Raw genomic sequence first — 27,558 nt, 5'->3', positions numbered from 1 at the left:
CTGTCCCCCTCGTCCCACAGGTAATAAAAATCGTTTTTGCATCTTATGGGATACTGATAGACCAACCCCCTCTTCTATTGCAGTTGAGATTGAGGGTGTTAATTTGGGAAAGAAATATTTTACTTTGAAATGGGGCATTTTTGCTGGAGCTTGCTTCTCTTGTCACAAGTTCGGGCATCTAGCTTTTGAGTGTCTCTCGATTCTTCATCCACCTCCTCCAGCTGCCATTCCTCAGCCATCTACTAAAGGAGGTCAAAAGACTAATGTGGAAAAGACTGAAGCTAAAGGACCAAAGCCTTCAGTTCATACAGGGAACCAAGCCAATTCAGCTCAAAACAAGGATAAAGGAAAAAGCAAGCTAGTGGAAAATAATTCATCTTCTCACGAGGTTTGGCAGAATGCAAAGAAGACGGTGCCTCTCAAACAAAGACCTCTCCAATCTCGTAATTGGGGGATGCTTCTGCTCCATCTCCTGTGGTCAACCTTCTACCTCTTCGGACAGCCCCATCTCAAAGGCATGGGTCAATGCAGTTAAGAAGGGTATTCCACTTTGTGAAGAAGATGATCTAGTCAGGGAATTGGATTCTGAGGGTCAGCAAGACCCTGTGGCAATGGCAGAGGCCTGATTCCTCCCTTTCTCTTTGAGGATTGCTCATCTCTTGTACATATTTTCATGCGTACTTCTCTTAAATGTTTTTCTTATAACATACAGGGCCTCTGCAATCAGCATAAATGGAGGCTCCTATGGCATTATATAAATATTACTCATCCAGATGTTGTGTGTCTGCAAGAGCATAATCAGCATTCTTTTGCTGGCCAACATGGGTTCTTTTCAGGATATGATATATTTTATGCAGGATCTGGACAATTCTCTGGGTTGTGTATATTAGCCAGACATGATCTGCAGCCCTGTGTAGCATATAATGATCTTTGTGGCCGATGGATGATTATCCAATGTATGATCAATGGAGAGATTTTTGAAATAGGCTCCTTGTATGCCTCTCAAATTTCAGCTTCCAGAGCTCAAATGTGGGACTCCATAAACCAATATCCTTGGTCCTCAAATGCTCTACTTTGTGGTGACTTTAATAATTCTCCTCACTGGAAGGACAATACCACACATAAATCTCATATGCTTCCCTTTGAAATCCAGCAATGGGAACATATGACTTCATCACTTCATACTACAGTATTATGGACAGCAACTCACCCTTTGGTTTTGGGATTCACTTATCATCATAATGCTATTATAGAATATTGGGCCAGGCTTGATAGATGTTATCTTATTCATGCTCAGCAATATGATGATTATACATGTCAAATGTGGACTGATTATTCTCAACAACTATCTGATCACACTCCACTTTGGCTCAACCTTTCATTTGGTATGCCTCTGGATGATATTCAGCTCTCTTTAGTCAGACATTTGCAGGTTAATCAATTATATCTTTCTCATGAAAAATTCCAGCAAATGATCAGATTGGCTTGTAAGCCATTGTTATCTCATGCTCAGGAGGATCTGGATTTTGCTTGGAACTCTTTTGTACATCGTATTCAAAATGTCATTAAGGAATATGGAAGATGGTACATGGCAGAAACCAGACAGCATATCCAGTGGGCAAAATCATACAAGCAGTCTTTGGTACAGATTAGCCATCAAAGGTCTCTTTCTGCTTCTGAACAGAATTCATTGTCTTGTGCTTCTTCCATAATTGATGCTAATGATAAACGCAAGCTTTCCAAATGGCAGACAAGGGCTAGAGTTCAACCTATGCTAGATAAGGGTTGCTCCTTGAAATCTTTCTTTCGAAATTTACACACGTACAGACAAAGTCAATCTATCATGAGAGTCAGGAAACCCGATGGTCTTTGGACCCAGACTTTATCGCAGTTAGAAAAACAATGTCTAGATCATTTTCAGCTTCTTTTTTCTCTACCATCTTCTTCTACACCTCAGGCTGCATTGGCTCGGAGCAGATTTATTGAGCTTGTTTCTCCTATTGTTTCTTTGCAAAAAGCTTCAATGCTGGAAATGTCCTTTTCAGATACTGAATTGGATGAAGCCCTCAAGCATTTGGGGAAAGATAAATCCCCAGGCTGGGATGGTTTGACGGTTGAATTTTTTGTAGCCTTCTGGGATGAATTGAAGGGTCCAATCTTGAAGCTCATTAATGTAGCCTGGCAGCATCAACATCTTCCCTCAGCTTGGAAGCATGGTCTGGTTAAGCTTCTGCCCAAAAAACCTCTGTGTGAGACAATGGATGACTGGAGGCCTATCACTTTGATGCCTGTTATATATAAACTTATTGCTAAAATGTTGGTACATCGGATAAAGGATATCCTTCATGATGGACTTCATCCCAGGCAATATGGTTTTGTTCCAAGAAGGCATATACATGATAATATCTCCAATACTCTCATTGCAATGGAATATGCAAAATACTCTGCTCAAGATGTCTTGGTCATGCAGGTGGATGTGGCAAAGGCATTTGATACGGTACAGTGGGATTATGTTTCTCAAATCATGTCTAAACTTGGTTTTGGGCCAAAGCTAGTTAATGTCATATATTGGCTTTACTCAGATTCCACTGCTCAATGCTTTATAGGGAAACATTTGTCTGAGTCTTGGACTCTAGAACGATCAGTTCGACAGGGATGCCCTCTCAGTGCTTTGTTCTATGCTATTGCTTCACATCCTTTGCTTCTTTATATGGATCATCTGGTTGATACTAGACAGTTAGAGGGGCTTCAGATTTCTGGTTCACGGCCTTTCATTGCACAGGCTTATGCAGATGATTCATTCTTCATGCCAAAGAACAGTCCTCTGGAGCTTCGCCTATTGACGGATACTCTTTCAGATTTCGGGTTGGCAGCTGGTCTGAAAATTAATTTTCAGAAATCAAAACTTTTACCTCTCAAGCATTGTGACTGGCATGCTATCCTGTGGCCCGGCCAGATTATTTATCCGGAAAGCATAGTAAGACATTTGGGTTATCCCATTGGCTGGAAAATCAGAAATAAGCAACAAATATCTTGGGTGCTAAACAAAATTCAGGACAAATTAGAATATTGGAAGATCTCCACTTGGCCATTGCACGTACGGCTTCGAATTGTTCAGTCCATTGTTCTGGCTTATGTCCAGTTCTACCTTCCTCTCTTACATTGGTCATCTCGAGATCTTTCTTCTTTTATGTCTCAAGCCAGGGAGATTTTTTGGAAAACTAAGCTTCATAAAAAAGCTTTAAGGTTGCTCAAAATGGACCTGCTTTGCTCACCAAGAATGCATGGTGGTTTGAATATTATAAACATCAAATTTCATGTGCTGGCAAGAAAGATCACTATGCTCAAAACCTTTTTTCAACAAGAGCAGCCTTGGTCTATCATGTTGGCAATTTTGTGTGGTCAGATGCGCACAAATGCTTATGGTCGTTGGCTAGTTGATCCATCGGAAGTAGTACTTGGCAAATTTCAAGGTAAAATCCCTTGTTGTCTATTTTCTATTTCCTTGATTCAGGATTGGAAGAAAGTGCTCTCTCGCATCAAATGGTCTCCCCATCCTGCTTCTATAGCTTCCTCGCTTCGAATGGAAAGCATACATTGGAGTGCTGTTTTTTACTCTCCCCTTGCTGTACAACAACCAATCAGAGCTTACAATCTTATGAAGTTGGGCATCCGGTTCATTGACGACGTGGTAGATACTCGAGGGCAAATTCTTTCTTTTCCGACAGCATGCCAACAATACAATCTTGGGATGCATCATAGATCTATATGGAAAGCTATTGCAGATCTCTTACATGCTTTCATTCCGATTCCAACGTTGGATGTAAGAGACAGGCTTCAAGATTGGCATCTTCAGTCTTCAAGTTCAAGATTATCCTCTCAGCCTTTGCATCTATTGACTTCTATATAGGGTTATCGATTGATATTACCTTCTCCATGGATTGCTCATCATGCTAATTCTCTTTGGCATTTGGATAAGTCTTTAGCTTGGTGGAAAGGAAAACTGACATTGATATGGAAGTCTAAAATGCCATTGAAGTAGAGGCTCTTTCTTTGGAGATGCATTGTCGGTATTTTTCCAGTGGGAGTGAAATTGGCTCAAAGAAGGATTGCCTCTCCTCTTTGTCCAAGATGTCATCATACTACTGAGAGTATTCCGCATTTATTGTGGTCTTCATATTCCAGAGACCTTCTGGATAAGATCTCCTATTTTTTATCTCTTAGATTTCCTGCACACAGGTTCTATAGGTTTTTCTGGATGTTTGGCACGTTATCAGCTTCTTTGTCACAGTATTCTCTTTTTTTCCATTGGATCAGATACTGGGCCTTATGGACCCTCTGGCTACAGCGAAATCATGCATATCTGAATTCACCCCTTCAGCACCCTTATGAGTTCTTCCGAGCCTCTTTGCGGCAGTCCTTATATGATGCCGTACATGAGGAAGATTTGGATGTTTCTTGTGTTCAGCTTTTCTTTTACTATTTCTGATGGATAGGGCATAGGCTCTTTTCTTGAGCACTGCCCTGTTCTTGCATAGAACTTTTTTACTGTTGTTTTTAAGTTCTAGGGTTTAGACATCCTCTTGATGTCAAACCCTTTTGTACATTTATGATATAATGCAATTTCAACTAGTTTTACAAAAAAAAAGGTGTGTGTGTGTGTGTGTGAAGGTTTTTTTTCTTTTTTCTGGGGCCGGGGCGGGGGGATTGCATGAATCGGAGGAGCCAGGTGACTACTGACTGTGCTAGTGTGGAATTGAGATCCCAACAGCCTCAATAAATGTGGGTACATGAGCCGAGTGGATGCAAGGTGGGGCCTTCTGAATCAAAGGTTGTGGCAAGTGCTCTTCTCCACCCTGGGGGAAGGACTCCAAGAGTGCTGGCTAAAGTGTGACTGAAAATTGGAAGAGGTTGGTTGCAAATTTGTTCTCGAAAGACGTGTTGCGCTCTCGAAGAGGGGCCCGGTGAAATTCCAGTGGGCGATATCCAAAATTTGCCATGGTGAATCTATGATGTTGATGAGGTCCTATGTCACATGAGAACTATCAAGCCCCCTTCCATCCTGCCCGCCCCCCTCCTGCTGTGCCTTCCCAGCCTGCCCTCCCCTGCCTACCTACCCTCCCCAGCCCTCCCCAGCCCGCCCATCTTCTCCCCTTCTTCTACTATGCCCTTCGCCTGCCTGCTGCTGGCCCAGCCCTTTGCTCTGCTTCCCATTCTGTCTCCTGTAGCCTTCCGGCCCTGCTGCTCCTGCGGCCGTTCTCTCTCCCGTATAACCTCTTACCCTCTTCAGCGTATGGAAAATTATTTTGTTCAAGTTGGCCTTCTGTATTGATTGGCATTATGGCCTCTGCAAAAGCGGGGCGAACAATTATTTTTCCCAAGACGAGCTATGAACTCTCCAGTACAACATTGATACTGCCTGCTCTCAAGTGTGGGACTGGCTTCTGGCAGCTCTTTCCACAGAGTTGACTGAGCACTTCTAGGACACCCACTTGCTGAGTTGTGGCCTCTTCCAAGTAGATTTCGACTCTCTGGAAGCCACATCCTAGAGGCACTTGCTTTCAATCCTCTCCCCCTCATTGTCACGATTGTGACTAACTCTCTTAATCTCTCCCTAATTACTCCTTAATCCCTCATTAACTGTAAAGACACCTGTGAAGGGTCACACCCTTGCACATGGATCACTATCAAAGGACATGTCTATTCATTAAAGACACACCCTAAGTCCTAAGGACATAACCATTGATTCAAGAGCCACACCCCTTCAAAGGGATGTGCCTCTTTAGTTGTACCTTTTCGGCCTCTATTTAAGAAAGGCCCTCGTCTCAATGCAATCACTCAGTCTTTTCCCGCAAGCATTTGTCTTATGTTCATTAATCAAGTCTTAATCATGTTAATTAAGCTATAAAAGCTTTACAGTGGTATCAGAGCAAACTTTTTTTGCCCTATGACATGCCTAAACCCAAACCGTAACCCTAAAATCAGCCGTAACCTAAAATCAGCCAAAACCCAAACCCAAACCCAAACCGAAACCTTAAAATCAGGTAGCCCAAACCCTAAAATTGGGTGTAGCAAGTATTGAATGGAAGAGTAGGAGATAATGCCCCGTCAAATTCAGCCCCAAACTCCTAATTTTTGCTGATTAATGTTGGGCTAGCCATATGCAAAAAACTCTTGAACCGAGGCAAGACATCATGCACCCCCTCAACACGGAGGCTTACCTCTTCAGTCGGCACCCTTTCATGGACAGGCACCCCTCCATTGAATAGTTGCATCCCTTCGTGGAATTTTCCCCAGCCGGCTGCCCGTTGAGAAGCGCACGCCGATTTACTTTTTTTTTTTTAAAATTAAAAAAAAAATAAACACACGTAATACCCACTCTCAAAGGTTGGGTCTAAGTTTCTAAGTGCCACGTATTCAAGCAAAAAAAAACAAAAACAAACACAAACCTTTACGGGCTTCCTCACCACCCGGCGCAACTGCTCCGCAGTTTTCATCCTGCACGTGTGTGCCAGCCTGCAGCCACCTCCCTTCTCCACGTCTTCAGCCCGCTTCAGCCTCTTGGGACGTGTGCTTCCTGCCACCGTTGTTGCAGATTTACGTATGATTGTCGGCCACCGTCTCCTTGGTGCTTCTCCTACAACAACATTATTTATGGCAATCTTCTTTTTTTTTCCGAGAAAAGATCCTTTCATTAGTTATAAAAAAACGCCCGCTGGGTTTCAAAAACTCTCCTGCTCATAAGAAGGCAGAGCAGAGATCCAATCAAGGCAGCTAGGGAGACTCTCCCTAGGTGCAAAAAAGTACAAATATCAGTACAAATACCTGAGAGGCTATATCATACAATAGGAGGGGAGAAAATCCAAACAGGTGGCCTGTAATGCTAGCGGGGGGTACCCGCGTGTAAGGCATAGAAGGGGCCGCTGCGCCAAGTGGTGTGAAAGGCCTGGCGCCGCAAGATCGCGGCATCCGGATGCGGTCATACTGTCCTCGCAGGGTGTGGATCAACTCCTGCCAAATCCCCCGAACAGTCTCTGCTGGTGGCTCCCCTCAAAAGGCCCTGAAACATCGGGCTCTCTAGGTGAACCATATGGTGAGGCTGCTGAGGAGCTCCCATCGTAGATTCCTCTCTTGTGTCCAGCCGGCGGACGAGAAATCCGGTGAAGGAACAAGGTGAGGCTGGCCCCTAATGAATCTGATGGCCTGGTTGTCCTGCTTTGTCTCGTATCCCAGAGCAGGCCCTGACGAAGTCGACCAAGCAGCGGCACCCCACGTATACATGCCCTCTGGAGAGAGGGGGATCAAAATGCGCAGCATCCTCAGCCAAATCTGCTGCGCCTGTGGACAGTCCCATAGGCAGTGTCTCTGTGTCTCCCATGGGTGGCCGCATCGGACGCAGGCCGCCGGAAGACCACTGTAGACAAGCCAGGTGCCAACTGTAGAGCCCCTATGGGCAACCAGCCACTGGAAAGTCGAGATCTTGCGTGCCTGTCGGCTAGCCCAGAGCCTGGTCCAAAAATCCTCCAGGAACTCCTGTGAGAGTCCCTGTAGCCGCCAATGCTCCGATGCAGCTGGAGAGACCATCCTCCTCGCAGACAAAATATGCCTCCCCAACCGAACAGTGTACTGGAAAAAGGTGATCTCTGTGGCCTCGGGGGACGCATAAGGGTCATGCCACTCGTACTCGCCAGGGTCCCACTGGACCCGGGCCAAGGGGCGCGCAACATATGCCCATATGCGCCAATCAGAGTCCACATCTGCAGGGTCTGGATCAATATGCCACTTCCGGGAAGCGGCGGCCACTACCCGTATCCTCTGAATTATGGCAATCTTCTTCAGGTGTGATTTTTCCATTTTCTTGGGCATTAAAATCTCACCTAATGTGGCGCATTAGAATATCGGAAACCCGTCACTTCATTCTTTTGTGTGCTCTCCACTCATCAGGGGCCAATATCACCTTTTACGGGTTTAAGAGCACCTCCCAGATCACGTGGACACACATTACCCTCTTCTCCGACGGCTTATGGCAGAGGAAACCTATGAATTCAGTTATTTACAGGATACACCCTCACAATCCAAAGTGCCCTCTCCTACCCGTGGTTCTCCACCGGTCTCTGTCCCTGTTCCAGTGAGTGTGCCCCCCTCTTTACAGCCCACTCATTACCGTGTTCAGATAGCCACACCGACTTCTCACCTCTGAGAGTTCGATGTGTTGGCGATCCGTGTTCGTACTTCTGCACAGGATCTGGATCATTATTGTTTTATACTTGGGCGTCATCCTTATTTGGGCGCTATCCTTCCCGAGTGTAGCATCAATTTTTCATGAATATTGCACCTATTCTGAGAATGTTTATCCATCTTCGTTCACGGTGCGTCCTTCTACACCAGATTATACACCTTTGACACCAATAGCTGCTCCTACCGCTGTACCTTCTTCTCCAGTAGAGCAGACTCTCGTGTGAGCCTAGTCTCAGAGGATCGCCCTCATTATACTGGATGGTCCATAGCCGCTTCACCAGCACGTAGCCTCTCCTCACAGGATTTACAGGTGCTGCACCCTCCAGCCGATGGTTCTTACTAGAGCCCAACGGCATCATCAATAGTGAAAACCCCCAGAGCCTCGTCACCCTGCAGCCTCTACATCAGCATCTTCTCTCATGGCTGAACCTGTTGACATATAGGCTCCTCCAAAATGGCAGCAAGCTTTGCAGCAACTTCAGCACAGCAGTTCCAACAGCAACTCCACGAGTCCATGGCATCCTTGGCTTCACAGATCCAGCAGCTCCACACGGATCACCACTCCCACATGAGTTCCGTATTAGCAGCAGATGTTTCAGCAACAGTACCAGCAGACGAAGACGTCATTCCTTTCGAGGTAGAAGGCGACGACCTTAAAACTTTGTATCGTCTTTTACAAGCCAGTAAAACAAAGAAATTGGAAATTAAACCCCCTGAATCTTATGTCTACAAACTGCGGTTATACTTTGAAACCATGACCCTTTTTGATTCCAAAAAGGTGATTTTTGTGGTATCCCTCCTCAAAGACATTGCTTTATTGTGATGGCAACGACGACAGCACGCTGGAAAATCGGTTACAACGTGGGAAAAATTCGAGCGGGACCTCCGTAAGCAGTTTATACTTGCCAATGCGGATTTCCAAGCTTTTACTTGCTTACGCCATTTGGACCAAAATGGTTCCTTGGCCTCTTATATCTCCCAGTTCACCAACTTGATACTGGAGATTGACTCCTTGTCCCAGCGGACGACGTTTAGAAATATAGTCTTGTCGATCTTGTCGATGCCATATGTTACGCCGAGTGCGTTGCAGACATTAATTCTCGACATTCGGCCTCTTCCGGTCGAGCTAATGCCTTTCAGAAAGCCAATGGATCTCGAATGAACCGAGATAGTCGAAGAGAATCTTCTGGCACACTTCTACCTCCCGGCCTAATCCCCAATGGAATAATTCTCAACACCCTTGCCGATCAGAAGGATTGTCCTCTTTTCAGTCTCGACGTCCTCAGTCCTTTCAACCACGCAGTTCGGATCGTGGACGGGACCAAGGACGTGACCAATCTCGCAATCCTCGTCCTTCCACTGTCCCTTCTGGACGGGATCAACAAAAGACAGGATTGTGCACAGTTTGCAATGGACCTCATCGTTGGTTTGAGTACCCCAAAAGACCAACCCATTGACAGAATTCTAATGCTGAACCCTCCACTTCCGAGGAGAAAACCCCAGGCTAACAAAGGAAAGCGTGTGGTTAATCACGATGCTATTGCACATGCTTCGGTGATCACCGCTATTGCCATAGCTCAAACTGCCTCTTCACCGTTACCCCAACGGTCTACTCAGGTTTTGGTTCTTCAAGGTTCTATTTCCAATCACCCTATTCATGTGCTGATCGACAGTGGGTGTTCTCATAACTTTGTGGGAACCACCTTGACCCAGAGATTGAAGATTCGGACTTCTCAAAGTGCTGTTATTTATGAAGTAGAGCTTGCCGATGGTTCCACATCCTTGTGTAACACCGTTGCCAGACTCCTCTCCTTTCAAATTCAGCATTATCGTGACAAATTGGATTCCGAAGTCGTGTCTTTGGAACATTATGTTGGAAATAAGTGCTCACTAGGAGTACTTTTAGTCTTGGTCATCTCAGTGTATGCCACGTTGCACTCAGGGATTTATCCCATATGCACTCATGCTCAGCTCTTGTACTTTCCCCTATATATTCAAGGGGTCACATCATGGAAATATATCTCTCAGTGTTTGCTTCATTTCTCTTGCAGTCTTCTTCCATGTTCTAGTTTAGTATGATACCATGCTAGATTTCTAACATGGTATCAGAGCATGTAGATCCCCTCTCCTCTCCTCTCAGTCTGTTGCAGCCCTAGCTTCGTCATCTCTATCTTCTCCTTTCAGTTTACCTCTCCCAGCTATCCTTCTCCGGCATCTCCCTTCAGCCTCTGGCCGCACCTCTACATCTGCCCCGTCTCTTCACTCTTGCTGCTGCGGAGGATCAACATGGTGCTGCCGCTCCTGCTCAGTTTGGTCTGGACCTGTGCGCCACCTCTTCAACAGGCTACACCCGCTTCTGCACTCTGCCCGCCTACCTCTTCAGATGCTGCACACTTCTGCCCCGCCATTGCTGCTGCGCGCACTTCTCCAGCTGCTAATACGGGCTTGTTCATGGCGAGGTGCTGTTCCTGCTCATGCGCAATCTCTGCCCCGCCATTCTGCCCGCGCTGCTTCTGTCTGCCCAGCCAATACTGCGCGCACCTCTCCAGCTTGCTGAAAATCTGCACGTTATCTTCTACAGCTGCTGCTCCTGGCCCCCGCCCTCTTCTACGCCATTACCTGCTCTCTCTGCCCACGAGCTCTGCCCCAAAATTCTGCACCTCTGCTCTCTCCGGGTATCGTGGTTTTGTACTTCATCTCTTTCTATTTGCAGAATTCTCTGTTTGCAGCAGTCTCTCTCTCGGGTTACCCCTGAAAGGGTGGAAGACCTGAGGTAAAACCAAAATGGATTATCTTTCTATGCTGCAATATTTTCAGTTCTAGTTTATTCTTCAAAATTAATTTTCAGAACTACTCTCTATCTTGTACGGGATTAGACACTGCCAAGTATGGTAAGACCTTCCCATCTCTCACATATCTGTCTATGCTTTCATGCTATCTACCACCAATGATCACCAATGATGTAGATCATGGGGTAATGTCATGACTATTTGGACTTATCTTTGTACCTACCCAAGAGGCATCCCTGCATTACTCACTCTAGCAGGAGGATTGCCCTTGAGGAGGGATTATTAGTCAAGGTCCATCTCTTTGTCTATCTACAATCAGTTAGTCTCTATGTCTATGTGTCTATCAGTGTGATCTTACAGTCATGTCTCTGACACTCTGTCTATCAGTCTATATGCCTCTCTTTTGTGGATTAGCTACCCACATTCTCTTGGCATTTCTGTCTATGTCCCCATTTATCTTCTATTTGTCAGACTCTCTTATGTCTATCTGACAGTCTCTCTCTTTGTGGGACCACTCTACTGGCTGATTGTCTCTCTCTCTGTCTGTCTATGATCCACTCTTGTCCCTACCCTTGTGGATCCATATGAGGATATCACTTGAGGAGGGGTGTCTCAGGATCTTTTGTCTCTCAGTCTATCAGTCTTTATATCTGTCTTCTAGTATTGTCCATCTTGTCTTCTAGCTTGTCTCTCAATCCTTGTCTAGTCTCTCTGTCTTGGTCTTATCTTTTGTCATGTTATAGTCTTGTCCTTTTGTCTTCCTCCTAGTGTCCACTTAAGGAGGGTGTTGGAAATAAGTGCTCACTAGGAGTACTTTTAGTCTTGGTCATCTCAGTGTATGCCACGTGGCACTCAGGGATTTATCCCATATGCACTCATGCTCAGCTCTTGTACTTTCCCCTATATATTCAAGGGGTCACATCATGGAAATATATCTCTCAGTGTTTGCTTCATTTCTCTTGCAGTCTTCTTCCATGTTCTAGTTCAGTATGATACCATGCTAGATTCCTAACACATTATGATATGATTCTTGGTCAAGAATGGTTGTATCAATATGATCCCCTGATCAGTTTCCGAAACCATTCCATACAATTTGCTCAAAATGATACGCTTGTGGCACTCCAAGGCATCAGAGACCCTCTACACCAACCCTTTCAGCTCTTCAAGCAAAATGGTGGGTCCGCAAGAGTGGTTGTTCCTCACCACTTTTAATGGTCTATTCAGCCAATGATCCTCTCGAGGACATGGATACGAAGATGATGTACCTCAAGCAACCTTTCTTTGCTCCATACTTGGATCTTTTTTCTCAGGAGCTTCTTGCGGTTCTCCCACCTCGGCGACCAGTCGACCATGCTATTGATCTCCTTCCTGGCAGTGCTCCACCTACTCGTGCTCCATTTCTTTTACGGAATCTCAAGAGATACAACGATAACTTACTAAACTTTTGGATAAAGGATATATTCGCCCAAGAAAAAGCCCTTTTGGAGCTCCAGTACTTTTGGTGAAAAAGAAGGATAAGTCTATGCGCCTTTGCATTGACTATCGTGCTCTTAATAAGTTGACTATCAAGAATAAGTATCCTCTTTTACGAATTGATGAATTGTTTGATCAATTGCTCCATGCAAAGGTCTTCTCCAAAATTGATCTTAAGTTTGGATATCATCAGATTTGCATTCGCATTCGCGAAGGTGATGAATATAAGACAGCCTTTCGCACAAAATATGGTCATTACGAGTACCTAGTCATGCCATTCGGGTTAACCAATGCCCCTACAACATTTATGAGCCTGATGAATGATCTTTTTCGTTCTTTTCTGGACAAGTTCGTTATTATCTATCTTGACGACATGCTGGTGTTCAGTCGTAATATGGAAGAACACAAGGCACATCTTAAGATCGTTTTCGAGGTGCTTTGGGACAATGCTCTTTATATTAATCCAGGCAAAAGTGAATTATTCAAAACATCCTTGGAGTATCTTGGACATGTTGTTTCAGCAAATGGTATTTCTGTGGATTCGAAGAAAATACAGGTTATTGTCAATTAGCCAACTCCCACAAACATCCATGATGTTCATTATTTCTTGGGACTTGCCAACTTCTATCACACAAAGGTTCATCGATTTTCAGAAATAGTTGCTTCTCTCACAAAACTTTTAAAGTCCGCTCTTGCATGGCAGTGGACTGAAGCCGCAACACAAGCTTTTGAAAGATTAAAGACAACTTTGACCACAACTCTTGTCATGGCTATTCCTCACCCCACTCTCCCTTGTGATGTTTATACGGATGCTTCCGATATTGCCACCGGTGCCGTCTTGATGCAATAAGGACGTGCTATTGCATTTGACAGTCATAAGCACTTTGTGATTCAAGTAAAATACCCAGTATATGACAAGGAATTTTTGGCTATTGTTCATGCCTATCGTGCATGGAAACATTCTCTCCTTGGTGCAGATTCAGTGGTGAAAACAGATCATCATTCTTTGAAATACATCTTCACGCAGCCAATTATGAATGCTAGGCAAGCACGTTGGGTTGAATTCTTAGCCAATTTTCATATGACAATTGAGTATGTTCGTGGTCTTACCAATGTGGTTGCGGATGCCCTCAGTCGTATGCCGCCAGCTTCGGTCTTGGCTATTTCTACAGTTGAAATGTGTATACCTCAAAGTTTTAAGGATCGTTATTCAAAGGATCGTGATTTTGGAAATGCATTTCAAATTCTCAATTCTCAGAATGCAACTCCTTTCGAATTGAAGATTTATGGAGCATATACATTAGTGGATGGTTTAATATATTATCAGGAGTGTATTTGTGTACATCATGATACTCATGCTGGAAGAGTCTTGGTGAAAGAACATCACGAGCATAGTTGTCACGGTATAAAAATGTGATACCGTATGGGAATTTTTGGTACGATATGAAATTTTCAGATACCGTACAATAAAATACGATTTTTTTTAAAACACTTACAAACTACGGAGCTTCAAGCCTGAATGTGAGGGAAGGTTGGGGGGGGGGGGAGAGGAGTCTATAGTGCTTGAGGAACCAGAACATGGAGTTGTGTCTCTCCCAGTTGGATCTCCCAATTGTCTCCAAAAAAGAACTTGCATGGGTAATGCAATACCAAAGGTCTCCTAGTGTAGCGTTTATGACTAAGGGACCGTCCTTGTACAAATACGAGCATTGCATCTAGGGTGACAGGTTTAGGGACTCCTCTCTAGATCAAAATGGCCATGTCCAAATCTTCTCCCTTGTACATAACTTGAGGATCTGATTGTCTAGCCTACCTATAGCAGGGATCTCCAAGTGATGTAGCAAGATTCTCTCATCTTACCAATCATGTGTACACTACCAGTCTACCTTGCCAAATGTTTTAGGTCTCTCAGCAACCGCATATGGAATACTCAGTGGACATGAAAGTTGCGAAGTATTGCGGGCATTTGGGATCTTCGTTAAGCAAGATATCTATATTTTTTTAGCATTTGGAATTTTTTTCTCAAGGTGGGGGGGGGGGTGGGAACTCGTACTGTACGACGAATGGGTTTGTACCGGTACGAGAAACAACTATTATCATGGGGTCACTTATGCTGCACACCCAGGCATCAACAAGACGTATCGTCTTTTGACGGCTACATACTATTGGCCTCAAATGAAGCAAGATGTTATTAGGTTTGTCACAGCATGTCTTTCGTGTCAACGTATGAAAGCTAGCAGAAAAGTTTCAGCTGGTCTTCTTCAACCACTTCCATTTCCCAATGAACGCTGGGAAAGTATTAGTTTGGATTTTATTACTTCATTGCCACATTCTTCTAAAGGCAATACATAGATTCTTGTGGTGGTTGGTTGATCCTAGATCAGATTTTATAGTTCTAGATTTTTGTTATCTTTCTTTATTACTATTTTGTACCCAGGATGATGTACCTCATGGATTTGATGTAACCTTTTGGTCTCATAGGTCATTTTGGCCTTTTGAAGGCGTTAATACAACTTTCTTTGTTTCTCTCTCTCTCTCTCTCTCTCTCTCTCTCTCTCTCTCTCTCTCTCTTTTGGTCTCATAGGTCATTATGGCCTTTTGAAGACGTTAATATAACATTTCATTTCATTTCTCTCTCTCTCTCTCTCTCTCTCTCTCTCTCTCTCTCTCTCTCTCTCTCTCTCTATTTTCTGCACATTTACTTCAGTTTTAACTTTTGTGCGTTATATATGTCGTGAAAGATTGCTGAATTCTGAGCATTGAAGTTACCGATTCGACCACGAAGCTTCCGCATGTTACATATACCTACTATTGAATGAGCTGTATCGGCTGGTTGGTGCTCTGAAATGGCTGCTTAGCGTCTTGTCCCCGCTGATGACCATACCTGCTGGTGGATGCCCTGTATTTGCTACTTGACATCTGACTATTTGCCATCTTATTAGTTTTCCCTGAACCTGAGGAGCCGTCAGCTGACAAGGTACTAGACTGATTGTTGTAGAATTTGTAGACTTAGCGGGTAGTTCTTAAAGCTTCGGAGACTGTCTGGTAGTTTGAGTGGCAATGATATTGTCATTTCATTACTTCCAGTGTGAACCCATCTAGCTGTTAGTGCAAGTATGTTGAGTTTTCCTCTTTCCTTTGTATAAATATAAAACAGCATTGGCACACCTTAGGCCATCATGCTTCCACCTTCGTCTTCGGCGATCTTGTGGCAGCGACCCCAGTGTGCCATGCTTGCCCTTCAAGCTCACACTTTGGATTAGGGACGATGGTTTGCCATGGACATCAAAGATCGTGACTCAACTTGCGACGCCCAGTTCTACCAAAGCTGTACAGGGTGTTCACTCCAATTGGCCGAGCGACTAACTTGTGGGGTTCGTCCCGCGGCTTCTCCATTGCCTACAAAGTTGCCAATATTTGGAAGGGTGGTACCCCCTTGTGGTACTCGGGTGTGTGTGTGGTTAGTATGGTGTGTGTAGCCAGGTGTAATTCCTGTGTGCAATCGATTAGGATTTAGGAATGAAATAAGACCTCATGAAAAAAAAAAACCGAGGAAAAAAGATTGTTTAATTAGCTGTGAGGTCACGTAGGCAGCCATCCGCACACCCATAGTTGTTTCTCGTACGCGTACGAACAGGTTCATACGGTACGGTTCGTACGGTATGATACCGTATGAATTTGTACGATATCGTACAGCACTTTTTTTTTCTCCAAATTTTTTTTTCTTGGAAAAAAAAATTCCAAATGCTAAGAAAAATATAGAAACCCTGCTTTACGAAGATCCCAAATGCTCACAATACTTTGCAACTTTCGTGTCCACTCAGTATTCCATATGGGGTTGTTGAGAGACCTTAAAAATCTGGCGAGGTAGACTGGTAGTGTACACTTGATTGGTAGGATGAGAGAATCTTGCTACATCACTTGGGGATCCTTGGTATAGGTAGGCTAGACAATTAGATTCTCAAGTTATGCACGAGGGAGAAGATTTGGACATGGCCATTTTGATCTAGAGAGGAGTCCCTAAACTTATCACCCTAGATGCACTCCTCGTATTTGTGCAAGGACGGTCCCTTAGTCATAAACACTACATTGGGAGACCTTTGGTATTGCATTACCCATCCAGGTTCTTTTTTGGAGACAATCGGGAGATCCAACCGGGAGAGACACATATCCATGTTCTGGTTCCTCAAGCACTGTAGACTCCTCCCCTCCCAACCTTCCCTCACATTCAAGCTTGAAGCTCCATAGGTTGTAAGTGAAAAAAAATAAAAACCGTATTTTATCGTACGGTATCCGAAAATTTCATATCGTACCAAAAATTCCCGTACGGTATCGTATCGTACGGTATCGTATTTTCGTACCGTGACAACCATGCGCACACCTTAGGCCGTCATTGTTCGATCATCATGGTGCTTGCTTCCACCTTCCACTTCAGCGATCTTGTGGTGACAACAGTGTGCAATGCTTGCTCTTCAAGCTCAAGCTCTGGATGAGGGATGATGGTTTGCCATGGACATCAAAGATCGTGACTCAACTTGCGACGCCCAGTTCTACCAAAGGAAGGTGTTCACTCCAATCGGCCGAGCGACTAACTTGTGGGGTTCGTCCCACGGCTTGTCCACTGCCTACAAAGTGGCCAATATTTGGAAGGGTGGTACCCCTTTGTGGGTGTGGTTAGTATGGTGTGTGTGTAGCCGGGTGAAATTCCCGTGTACGACTAGGAATGGAATAAGACCTCATGGAAAAAAAAGAGGGGAAAATATTGTTTAATTAGCTGTGAAGTCCACATTTACACGAGGCACTAAGATTCTGGTATGTAAGAATAACCACCTCCTGTGGTCATGATAACCCATTCAATTGTGTTTTCTTTGTAGTCATAACAGGTTATATGAATATATGTTTAGTTGAAGGAATCCACGTTGCAGCTTCCCTTTGGATAGAATTATGTGGCAACTCACTGGAAAATTGGAAAATAGTTGGATAAATGAGCAAAATGCCTCTAGCTTTCTCATGGATAATTTGTGAGGGTTGAAAACAAAGTACTCAAAGACCGCTGTAAGAGAAACCCATTAGGAGAGTCACATACTTAGTAACAACTTCTTGGTTTTCTTACTTATGGTGTTTGATGAGTAACCATAGTACTTTCTTTGCAGTTTCAGAGTGGATGCAAATACTACTTCCTGAAGCTGTGAAGAGACAAGTGTGCATCATCACAAACATGGGTGCAAGTAAGATGCTTGGCCCCTTAAGTCTCTAATTTTTTCCATTTCAATGGGTGGTTGATTTTAATTAATTTCTTATTGTCCTCCCAATTCTGTTTGCCTTTGCTTCACAGCTGATGCAGTGGGCGCTCAAGAGGAGGTCTTGAAGATTGCGAAACAATGTGAGCTTCATTTAAGTGTTGGTGTATTATGGGAGGTTTTTCCAGACATGGAAGGAAGGTATTACAATCAATTATTCTCGTGTTTTTTATGATGTTTATGATCTATTTATAGTTTTAAGGATGACATCTGAGTTCTGTGTTCATGTATTTGAAGCAAGCCAGGTTCCAGTACTTATCTTGGAGCAGCTCCAATTGTGAATTTGCTAGAAACATCAAAACCAAATGTGATCATAACCACTAGGTTGGCAGATGCATCTCTATTTCTAGGGCCCATGGTAAGCATCCTCTTCTCCACTCTTGTAATCATAGGGTTGCACATCAAATGCAATGCTTTCCAACTTTCTTTGTTGAATTCAGCACTTCAAATTTCTCATGTCAAATTTAGGAGTTCAAAATTTTCTCCCTGGACTTTGAAGCACATCTGCCTAAGATATAAGGCTAGAGGTACATGATGTTTTAGTATTATACATTAAGGCTGATTGAAGAGCCACAAGAGAAAGGGGCCCACTAAGGTTTCACAAAGATTTTAGAGAGATGTTCATAAGAAAAGCCACATGTCATCCATCATCACAAACAATTGACGTCCAGTCGTCGTGCGCAAGCTCCGAGTCCCCCCCCCTCCCGGCTCCCAATTAGCTGGCGTCGCCTGCTCCCCAAGACATTGAAAGAGTATCAACCTAGTGTTGGAAAAAGCATGAGTAAAAAATAATCAAGACCTTGTAAGGAAAGTAGAAGCTGAACCCAGTGGTCAAGTAAAAACCACTAACCTCATTCCTTGTGCATCCTAGACTGAGAATCCTAGAGAAAATTTGAGAAGCAGTAATGGAGCCTCAAAGGTTGCCAAATGATATGCCTGACTTCGAGTCGAGGGCAGTTCCGCTAGTGCCGCATGACACCGAGATAGATATGCGGATTGTTTCATGGAACATTCAGGGTTTGGGGGGGCCTCAATGCTTTCAGAGAGACGAGGCGAGCTTCAGAGGGCCATAGTGGGGGGACCCATAGACATACGTTTTCTCCAGGAGCATCATCTCTCAGAGGGGTGCACTCACAGTTGTAGGAAGATTCTTCCAGGAAGGAGTCATACTTTCTGGTCCCCATCCTTCGGCCCCTTAGGGACGCAGGGAGGGGTGTGTATTTCTGTCAGTGAACAACTGTTGCCGGCAGTGAGACTGGCTCAAGAGTCATTGTCTTGCGGCAGGCACAGTGGATTACCATTACTATTGGAGAGGATAGCGTTGGCTTCCTCAACATCTATGCTCTGAACGCTGCTGCAAGTAGAGCCCTCTTTTGGAGCTCATTACGGCAGGCCCTCCCTTAGGCTAACTTTTGGTGCTTGGGCGATGACTTTAACATGATTGACGCAGCAGAGGAGAGGCTTGGAGGTGGCACGGCCACAGTTTTAGGAGTCACAGGGCAGAACCCTTGGCACCTTCTAGAGTTTGGGTATAGCCTTGGGAGCCTTTGCTTCTCGAGATTGGATAGGAGGAGCACCGGCCCCAACCTCTCTAGACTTGACAGGTTTTATCTTGATGAGTGGGCTTGCAGCCGAGAGGGTATGATTGGTATTCTGGTAGGTACGTCCTTTTCTGATCATGTCATGGTTATTTTGTCCTTAGAGGACCCTTGGAGCATGACAAGCATGTGAGCTCGAGGATTCTAAACAACTCATGCAGGACCCCGAGATATGCAGCAGGATAGAGTAGATATAGGCGAGATTGGATTTTCTTTCAGGCTCCGTGCACATTGGATGAGGGCTTAGGGGAGATCAAGAGTTTATTGCAGGAGGCAGCCCAGAGCAGATTAGAGGGTTTCCGGGAGCAGGGGAGGAGTTTGAGGAGTCGTCTTGCCTCTTTACAGTGGCTTCAGGAGAGGTCCCCGGATAGCCAGTGGATCGAGAGTCAGCTCTTTGCCACTTGCGCGGAGATTGATCCATAGAGGAGAGGAGAGTGGAGTAGAGGTGTAATGCTAGGGCCTGTTTTTGGACACAGGCAGGCGACAGAGTCATAGGGGATTTCTTTGAGATAGCTGGTTCCCATAGGAGGAGAGAGGGTATTCGCAGGTTGTGTGGCCAGGATGGAGCTGTTGTTTCAAAAATCCCCCCCCCCCCCCCCCCCCCCCCAAGTGAGAGCCATTGTCATGGACTTTTTTCGATCCCTCCTCACTGGTGCCCCGGCATCTTCATAGGTGGTGGCGGCATATGAGGGAGGTGGTTCCCCCTTCTCTTCGGTCATTTTATTGACACCATTTACTCCCGAGGAGTTGGTGGAGGTATTGACGGCACTTCCCAGGGGCAAATGGGCTTCTAGTCTCCTTTCTTTGCCATTGGGACCTCATGGAAGGTGGCCTTCGAGCTGCCTTCAATGAGATTATGATTACAGGTGCCATGCCAGAGAGGCTCTCAGAGGGCTTGATTCACTCTATTTCCATGGTGGGTGGTGACAGATTGGAGATCTGGCAGTGGAGACCCATCACTCTCCTTGGGACAACCTATAAGATATTGGCCAAGGCCATCAGCAAGAGACTTCAATCTTTTCTCCCAGACTTGATCCATGACACTTAGAGTGGCTTTGTTCACGATAGGAGCATCCTAGACAACATTTTCACCTTCTGGGAGGCGGCAGCTTCAGCCAGGATGCGGCAACAGGACCTCATTGTGCTTCTCCTAGATTTTGAGAAAGCATATGATAGGGTGGATTGGAGTTTTCTGGAGGGCACAATGAGCCGGATGGGATTCCTTGTGGAGTGAATTCATGGGGTTTCAGGACTCTACTCAGCCTTGCATAGCCAGGTTCTCGTTTAGGGGGCCTGAGGTGATAGATTTCCCCTTTCCCGCTTGGTTGGGCAGGGCTGTCCATTGGCACCTTACCTCTTCCTTTTCATCGTCGAGGCCATGACCAATTTTATCTCTGCCCAGGATACCGGGCTCCAGGGATCGCGACTTCCCCTCCGTACAATAGGAGTTACTTGATTTAGAGTTTGCAGATGACACAGCAGCCTTCCTTTCAGGAGATGTTGGGAATCTCCAGAGATTCGCGGCGGAGACGATTGAGATTTTCTGCCACGCATCAGGAGCGCAGATCAATTGGCACAAGTCGTGTGGTTTTTCGGTAGGTTGAGCACCCGCCCCAACTTGGCGACTAGTTGAGGCTTTCCAGTAGATCCCGAGGGGCACTCCAGTTCGCTATCTCAGTTAACAGGTTGGCATTGATCTGTCTTGAGTAGCAGCTCGCTCCGCTTCTTCCGAGTATTCGGAAGAAGCTTATATATTGGAGCTTGGCGAGGTTCTCCCTAGCAGGCAGAGTGGTGGTGGCGAACCAGGTACTTCTAGCTAGCATGTGGTACATCACTTCGTGCTAGGCCTTTTCTCGGGCATGCATTGTCCAGGTACAACGATTGATCCAGAACTTGTTATGGGCCGGAAGTGATGGGAGGCCAACCAAGGCCAAGGTGGCATGGCGAGTGATCATTCAGCCACGTAGCAGAGGGGGGCTTGGCCTCATCGATCTTGCTATTCAAAGCTGTGCCCTGCTGGGCAAGTTGATTGTCAGAGGACTCCTTCATGGTGGTGAGTCCTGGAAGGATTTCTTATTGGCCTAGATTTCATCCTGCACTCTGAGCCTTCGGGGCCCGTGGCTGTAGAGTACCCTATGGATCTTCGTAGAGATGCGAGCCCATGGTTTTAGCCCAGCTTTTGAGGACAAAATTACAGCAAGTTTACTTCGGGCTTGGGATCATCTCAGGCCAGCCCTTAGGCAGATAGTACCAGTTCCCTCAGAGGAGCAGCTTCGGCAGCCTTTGGCTGGAACCGCCTGATCCGTTTACCCACCTGGCCGACCGCATATATCTTGAGGAGCCTTGAGCACGGAACCAGCTAGGTCTCTTGGAGATTGGATTGCACACAGGTAGTTACCCTTGGAGGAGCAGGAGAGAGGCCTAATAGGGATCCGTGGTGGAGATAGGCTCAGCATCGACATTGACTCAGCTATCTCTCAAGAGTGGCTGATGCCTATTCTAGACCTGATTCCCCCAATGTGGCTAGGAGTGTTTACCAGACAGGATATCCTCGTGGCGGTCCACGGAACAGATGAGGATAGTGGTCTGCTCACTTTTTCTATTGGATCCCAGGGTAGACTAGAGAGATCAGAGCTTCGCTTGGAGGATTTCAGAGGTTGCACCTTGCAGAGGGTGAGGGTGATTGGTTTTCGGGCACGAGAATGACACATAGATCCAGCACCGGCCAAGGTGGCCAGGGAGAGACCATGGCGGCTATGGATTTGGGAGTGCCGACCTCTCACGCGGCTGTAGTGGGACCCGGGAGAGTGGACTCGGCATGATCCTGCAGATCGAGAGGAGACTCTGGATGCCCCCTTCTTTGCATATAGAACGTGGCTAGGCTGTAGGATCCAGATGCTTGATATAGATGGCACACCGGGAGAAGCAAAACATTGGCAGTCATAGGGCCTATCACATCGCTTCCTCTCAGATTTCTGGAAGAGGCTTTGGGACAGCTTTCGGCCTAGAAAGAACACTCTGTTTCTTTGGCTGATGGCACACAAGAGTTTGGCGGTGGGTACTTGGATGGCAGTTGGAGGTCAGTCAGTGGCTAGGCTGCTGCAGGATCCTTTGCTCAATATAGATGGCACAATGGCAGCAGTAGCACACGAGAGTTTGGCGGTGGGTACTTGGATGGCAGTTGGAGGTCGGTCAGTGGCTAGGCTGCTGCAGGATCCTTTGCTCAATATAGATGGCACAATGGCAGCAGTAGCACATTGGCAGTCAAAAGGCCTATCACATCGCTTCCTTTTAGATTTCTGGAAGAGGCTTTGGGACAGATTTCGGCCTAGAAAGATTGCACTCTTTCTTTGGCTGATGGCACATAGGAGTTTGGCGGTCGGTACTTGGCTGTCAGTTCGAGGTCGGTCAGCGGCTTGTCCGCGGTGCGGCCACCAACAAGAATCTGAGCAACATTGCCTTTGGGATTGCCCGAAGGCTCAGCAGATTTGGCAGTGGATCCTCTGCATCTTTGCTATGGATGGGGCATCGACCCGGATCATCACTTGGGGCACTGTCGCTTGGGCCACGGAGGCTTGAGGGATCAGGGCTTATAAGGAGGATGGGGGAGGACTAGCCCTTCAGGTCTCTCACCATCGTATTGTAGCAGTACCAGTCATAGCCCCCCCCTACAGGTGACTGGCGGCCAGGCTCATGCTAGAGATGGGGGATTTGCAGTGGCACATTTGGTGTGCTAGATGCAGTGAAGCCATCGAGGGTACCCACCCTCTGCCGGCTGAGACCATGAGGAGCATATGGCTTGATATCATTCACACCCTTCACAGTCAGTGGCGGAATTTACAGGGAGGTTCTGACTGCATGCGGAAGCGGCGGGAAGCCTTCTTGAGACTTTGGAGGCTTGGCCATTTCCTTACAGATAGAGGCGGTGACCCCATTTGGCATTACAGACCACTTGTAAGCTGTGGTTTCCCCCCCCCCCCCCCCCCTTGTATGGGATAGCCTTCTCCTCACAGACCCGCCAAGTGGATGATCAGTTGTTTCCAACCCTTATATGAGGCAAGTTTGTATTTAGCCCTTGGTGGTTGTACTTAGCCCTTTGTGGCTATTTTTCTTTAACTAATTGAAGGATCTTTTTCCTGGAAAAAAAGAAAAGAAAAGCCACAAGTAGTTGGCAACTTAGAGGGGCTTGGAACTTCACTTCGGATGTTGAATATTCAAAGCACTGTAAATCTCTCAGATTCTGCAAATTTCTTATGCAAAGAATCTTTTTTGGTATTCCATGTATTCTTGCATAGGGTGGATTTTTTTTCCAACAATTAAAATTTAAGCAGATATGCCAAGTATCGCTATCACCATTGGATTCAATTCATAAAAATGTGGATGAATAAGTTTAGACTAAGGGAATGGACAAATAATTTTAACTTCTAGTCATAGTTGTCACGGTACAAAAATATGATACCGTATGGGAATTTTTGGTACGATATGAAATTTTCGGATACCGTATGATAAAATACGGTTTTTATTTTAAACACTTACAAACTATGGAGCTTCTAGCTTGATCGCCATGATCTCCTATCTCTGACTAATCCTTGTTGGGTAGGAGGGCAGCTAGCCCACACACACACACATTTTTTTAAAAAAAAAAAAGTGGAATCATAAGTATATTAGATTTACAAGATGACTATCCAAAGTAGATAGTCCCAAAGTACATCAACTGAAGATGTCAATATAAGACATATATACATCATGATCTATTTGGTCAACCTGCATGCAATCGAAGAAAGATTGATGCAGGGAGTACCGAAAAAAAGAAAAGGTAGAAAAAACCGCATCACCAAAAACTGCATGGTTGCGAACTTTCCATAGTGTCCATAAAGCCCAGTAGCGCACCCATGAGAAGAAAAGAGAGAACTCTGGTCTGGGCAAATGAAGACCAAATAGCCAGAAAAACTTTCCAAATATCATATTTGGAAATCTAGCCCGCAGAAGCTGAATGAGAGGAAGAAAAAACTGACGAGAAGAAGGACAGCTCCAAAAAATATGAATGACTGTCTCCCTGGAAGCAGAGCATCTACGGCAAGTGGATGAGGATATATGTCTGCGTGCCAGAAACTGTCCTGAGGGAATAACAGCCAAAAGAACGCGCCATAAAAAGAGCTGTTGTCGAAGAGGAAGCTTCGACTGCCAAAGAGATCGCAATCGTCTTTTCCACCACCAAGATGACCGATACATATGCCAGAAGAGATTTGCCCGTTCAGAAACCCAAGGCAATGGCAACAAATGTTTATACAGACCAGCAACTGTAATATTAGATAGCCTCAAGGGATGGCATGAAGAATCAAAAGAGGAGATAGTCCAATCCTGCAGGCGATCTCGAATTTCCAACAGTGAAATCGGCAAAAAAGGCTGAAGCATCTGAATTATATCATGCCAAAGACGACGATAATGAGGTCCCAAGCCATAATGTGCAGCAGCCTGTGGAAAAGAAAGAGGGGAGCCATCTGGATGGATGACATCTGCCACAGAGGTAACACCCTTCGAGTGGAGAAAATATGAACGCCGGGGTTCTTGCACCGCCAGGGGAACTGAAAATGCTTTGGACCAGTGGATGCTCTCAGCGCGGAGAGAGTTGCCTTGTAAGGAGCCGCGACCATTTCATTTTAAATTTGAAAGGACAAGCTTCCAATCAGCAAGTAAGCCAGAAATGAGAGGACAGCCCTTAATTTTGCCAGTAATGTAACCAAGAATAAAATCCCAATGAGTAGGTTGCCAATGGCCAAAAGCCGAAGACGTCAGATGAAGTAACAAATGACGGATCATCGCTGTCCAAGGTTGAGTGCCTTCCAAAAATTGAAGCATCAGTTTACCTCTGTGGGCAAGAATATGCACCTGTAAATTAAGGTTATTTAAGCCTCCATGCATTTTAGGGGTGCACAAACGATTTGCCGAAAGCAAACGTACACTCTTTTTCCCCTGCTTCGACCTCCAGAATATCTCAAAGATGGTGGACATAAATAATTTCAGCTCCCCTTTAGAAAACCTGATGAGAGGAAGGTAGAACTGAATATAGGCAACCAAGATGGATTGGAGAATCCGTAAACGAACATGCAATGGCCATGTTGCAAGTTTCCAGTATTCCAACTTTTTCTTGAGCTTTGCCAAGACCCAATCTGTTTGTTGACGGCGAGTGACTGACCATCCCAAAGGATATCCCAAATGCCGAATCAAATGAGTGGAGTGAACTATTTCTCCTGGCCATAGCAAATTATGCCACTGTTTTGAATGCAGAGGCAACAATTTAGATTTCTGAAAATTGATTTCTAGGCCAGAAGCCGCAAGGGCAAACAAAGAAAGAGCCTGCATCAAAGTAGAGAGATCCTGATGTGTGTTGCGAGGAAGAAAAAAAGAATCGTCAGCATATGTCTGAGCAACCAACTGATGTCTATTCTGAATGTCCAATCCATGAAGACTGCCAGTATCAACCAAATGATCTATATAAAGAAGCATGGGATGCGTCGCTATAGCATACAAAAGAGCACTTAAAGGGCATCCCTGCCTAACTGAACGATGCAAAGTCCATGATTCTGAGAGATCTCCTGACAATATACAAGCTGCCTGGCTATTAGCATAAAGCCAGTAAATGATATTCTGCATTTTTTCTCCAAATCCGAGAGCACGCATGGTTTCTTGAATGAAACCCCATTTAATAGTATCAAAAGCCTTAGCAATATCCACTTGCAATAATAAGACATCCTGCTGCGTGTATTTGGCATATTCAATGCCAATATAAGCATTTGCAATGTTATCTGTAATGTGCCTGCGAGGAATAAATCCATACTGACACACACACACACACACACACACACACACACACACACACACAATCTCAAGCATGGAGAAACGTGAGAGTGCTGAAAAAGATGTACTCAATGAATTATAAAATGGAAGTACAAGTGAGTACTAAAAAGCCTAGGGCTAAGTGCCCAACACACAAAAGTGTGTTCACACGGGGAAAAAACCTGTGTCTAGTCACAGGGAAAAAGTACCCGTGAGTAAGCTGGGTTCACACGTGAACTAGCCGGGAGTGGACATGACCAACAAACCCCCCTCAAGTGAACGGTGTGAACGGGTAGCAGGGTGATAAAGCTACGAATGCTGCCCTGCACTATGCTCCTCAGTAAGAGTGATCAAGAGAGATCACGATGGCAAAGATGAACTGCAGTGCCAATGGGAAAAGCAAGCACTATATGACAGCGAAAAGGAGAATCCCCAATGTCATAGTGCTAATGCTAGAGCACAGTAGTACATAAATGCATCACCTGAAACGCATGTCAAAGATCATGTGGACATCAACTGCATCAAATCAAGATGCATTGCATAATACCCCCCTGAAGGCAAGCATCCAAATGCCAAGCTGAACTGCATGTAATCCACATCAATGACAACAAGAGAGCAAAGCATAGCTTTGTAACTGCACCAGTGATAAGCATAAGAAGAGGTAGCAGATATACGCATGTGTAAAGGCAACAGGATCCAAAAGTCATGCCTTTGAGACATGCAATGCAAGCTGCAAGAGAGAAACTCATCAATGGAGGATCCGATGAGGAAAAATCAGCAATGGTAGGGCTGATAAAAGAAAAAATTCAGCAATGGCAAAAGCTGAAAATCGAGAGAAAAAGTGGGGGCACGGGGCGGGCATGCTATGAGAGGATGGGTAAACTCTCAGCGATGCCATGATCAGTGGTGTAAAGATGCATAATCCCACAATGAATAATATACATGTGACATGTCAAAACCATGAGGGCAAGCCAACACTGGCCAAGTGTGTAAAAGGCACTCCCAGTAAACATCACATGTGAGAAAGTGACAATGTCAACACTATAGAAACAATCCCGCTGCAAGGGAAAGCAACATAAAAGGCATCTCCAGTAGACATCACATAAGAGAAAGCGCCTAGCATAGACAAGCATAACGGTCAACAAGCATAAGTGACCATGAGGCATCACCAACTACATGTGGACAAATAAAATCCCCCCTGAAATGCATCTACAGACAATGCATACCAAGAAGTACTGACTATAGAGCATAGTCATCAAAAGCAACGGCATCAAAAGACATCACTACAGGTGATGAAGATGTAATGGTCAAGGCTGATACATG

General features: G+C 45.3%; 1 protein-coding gene across 3 annotated transcripts in view; it reads left to right on the top strand.

Annotated features, from left to right (window-relative positions):
• Positions 1 to 27,558, top strand: part of LOC147623123 (propionyl-CoA carboxylase) — a 96,089-nt gene that overhangs the window by 26,447 nt on the left and 42,084 nt on the right. For all 3 annotated transcript variants that reach the window (XM_086821184.1, XM_086821185.1, XM_086821186.1), the window contains exons 3-5: positions 17,654 to 17,728; positions 17,836 to 17,941; positions 18,038 to 18,158. In XM_086821184.1, the coding sequence (XP_086677310.1) occupies positions 17,654 to 17,728; positions 17,836 to 17,941; positions 18,038 to 18,158 (302 nt within the window). The remainder of the gene's footprint in view (positions 1 to 17,653; positions 17,729 to 17,835; positions 17,942 to 18,037; positions 18,159 to 27,558) is intronic.

The sequence above is a fragment of the Cibotium barometz genome, chromosome 27, assembly GCF_041138505.1.
Source record: "Cibotium barometz isolate CiBa-2024 chromosome 27, ASM4113850v1, whole genome shotgun sequence".
Taxonomy (NCBI): Eukaryota; Viridiplantae; Streptophyta; class Polypodiopsida; order Cyatheales; family Cibotiaceae; genus Cibotium; species Cibotium barometz.
This window is presented reverse-complemented; position numbering and strand designations above follow the sequence as displayed.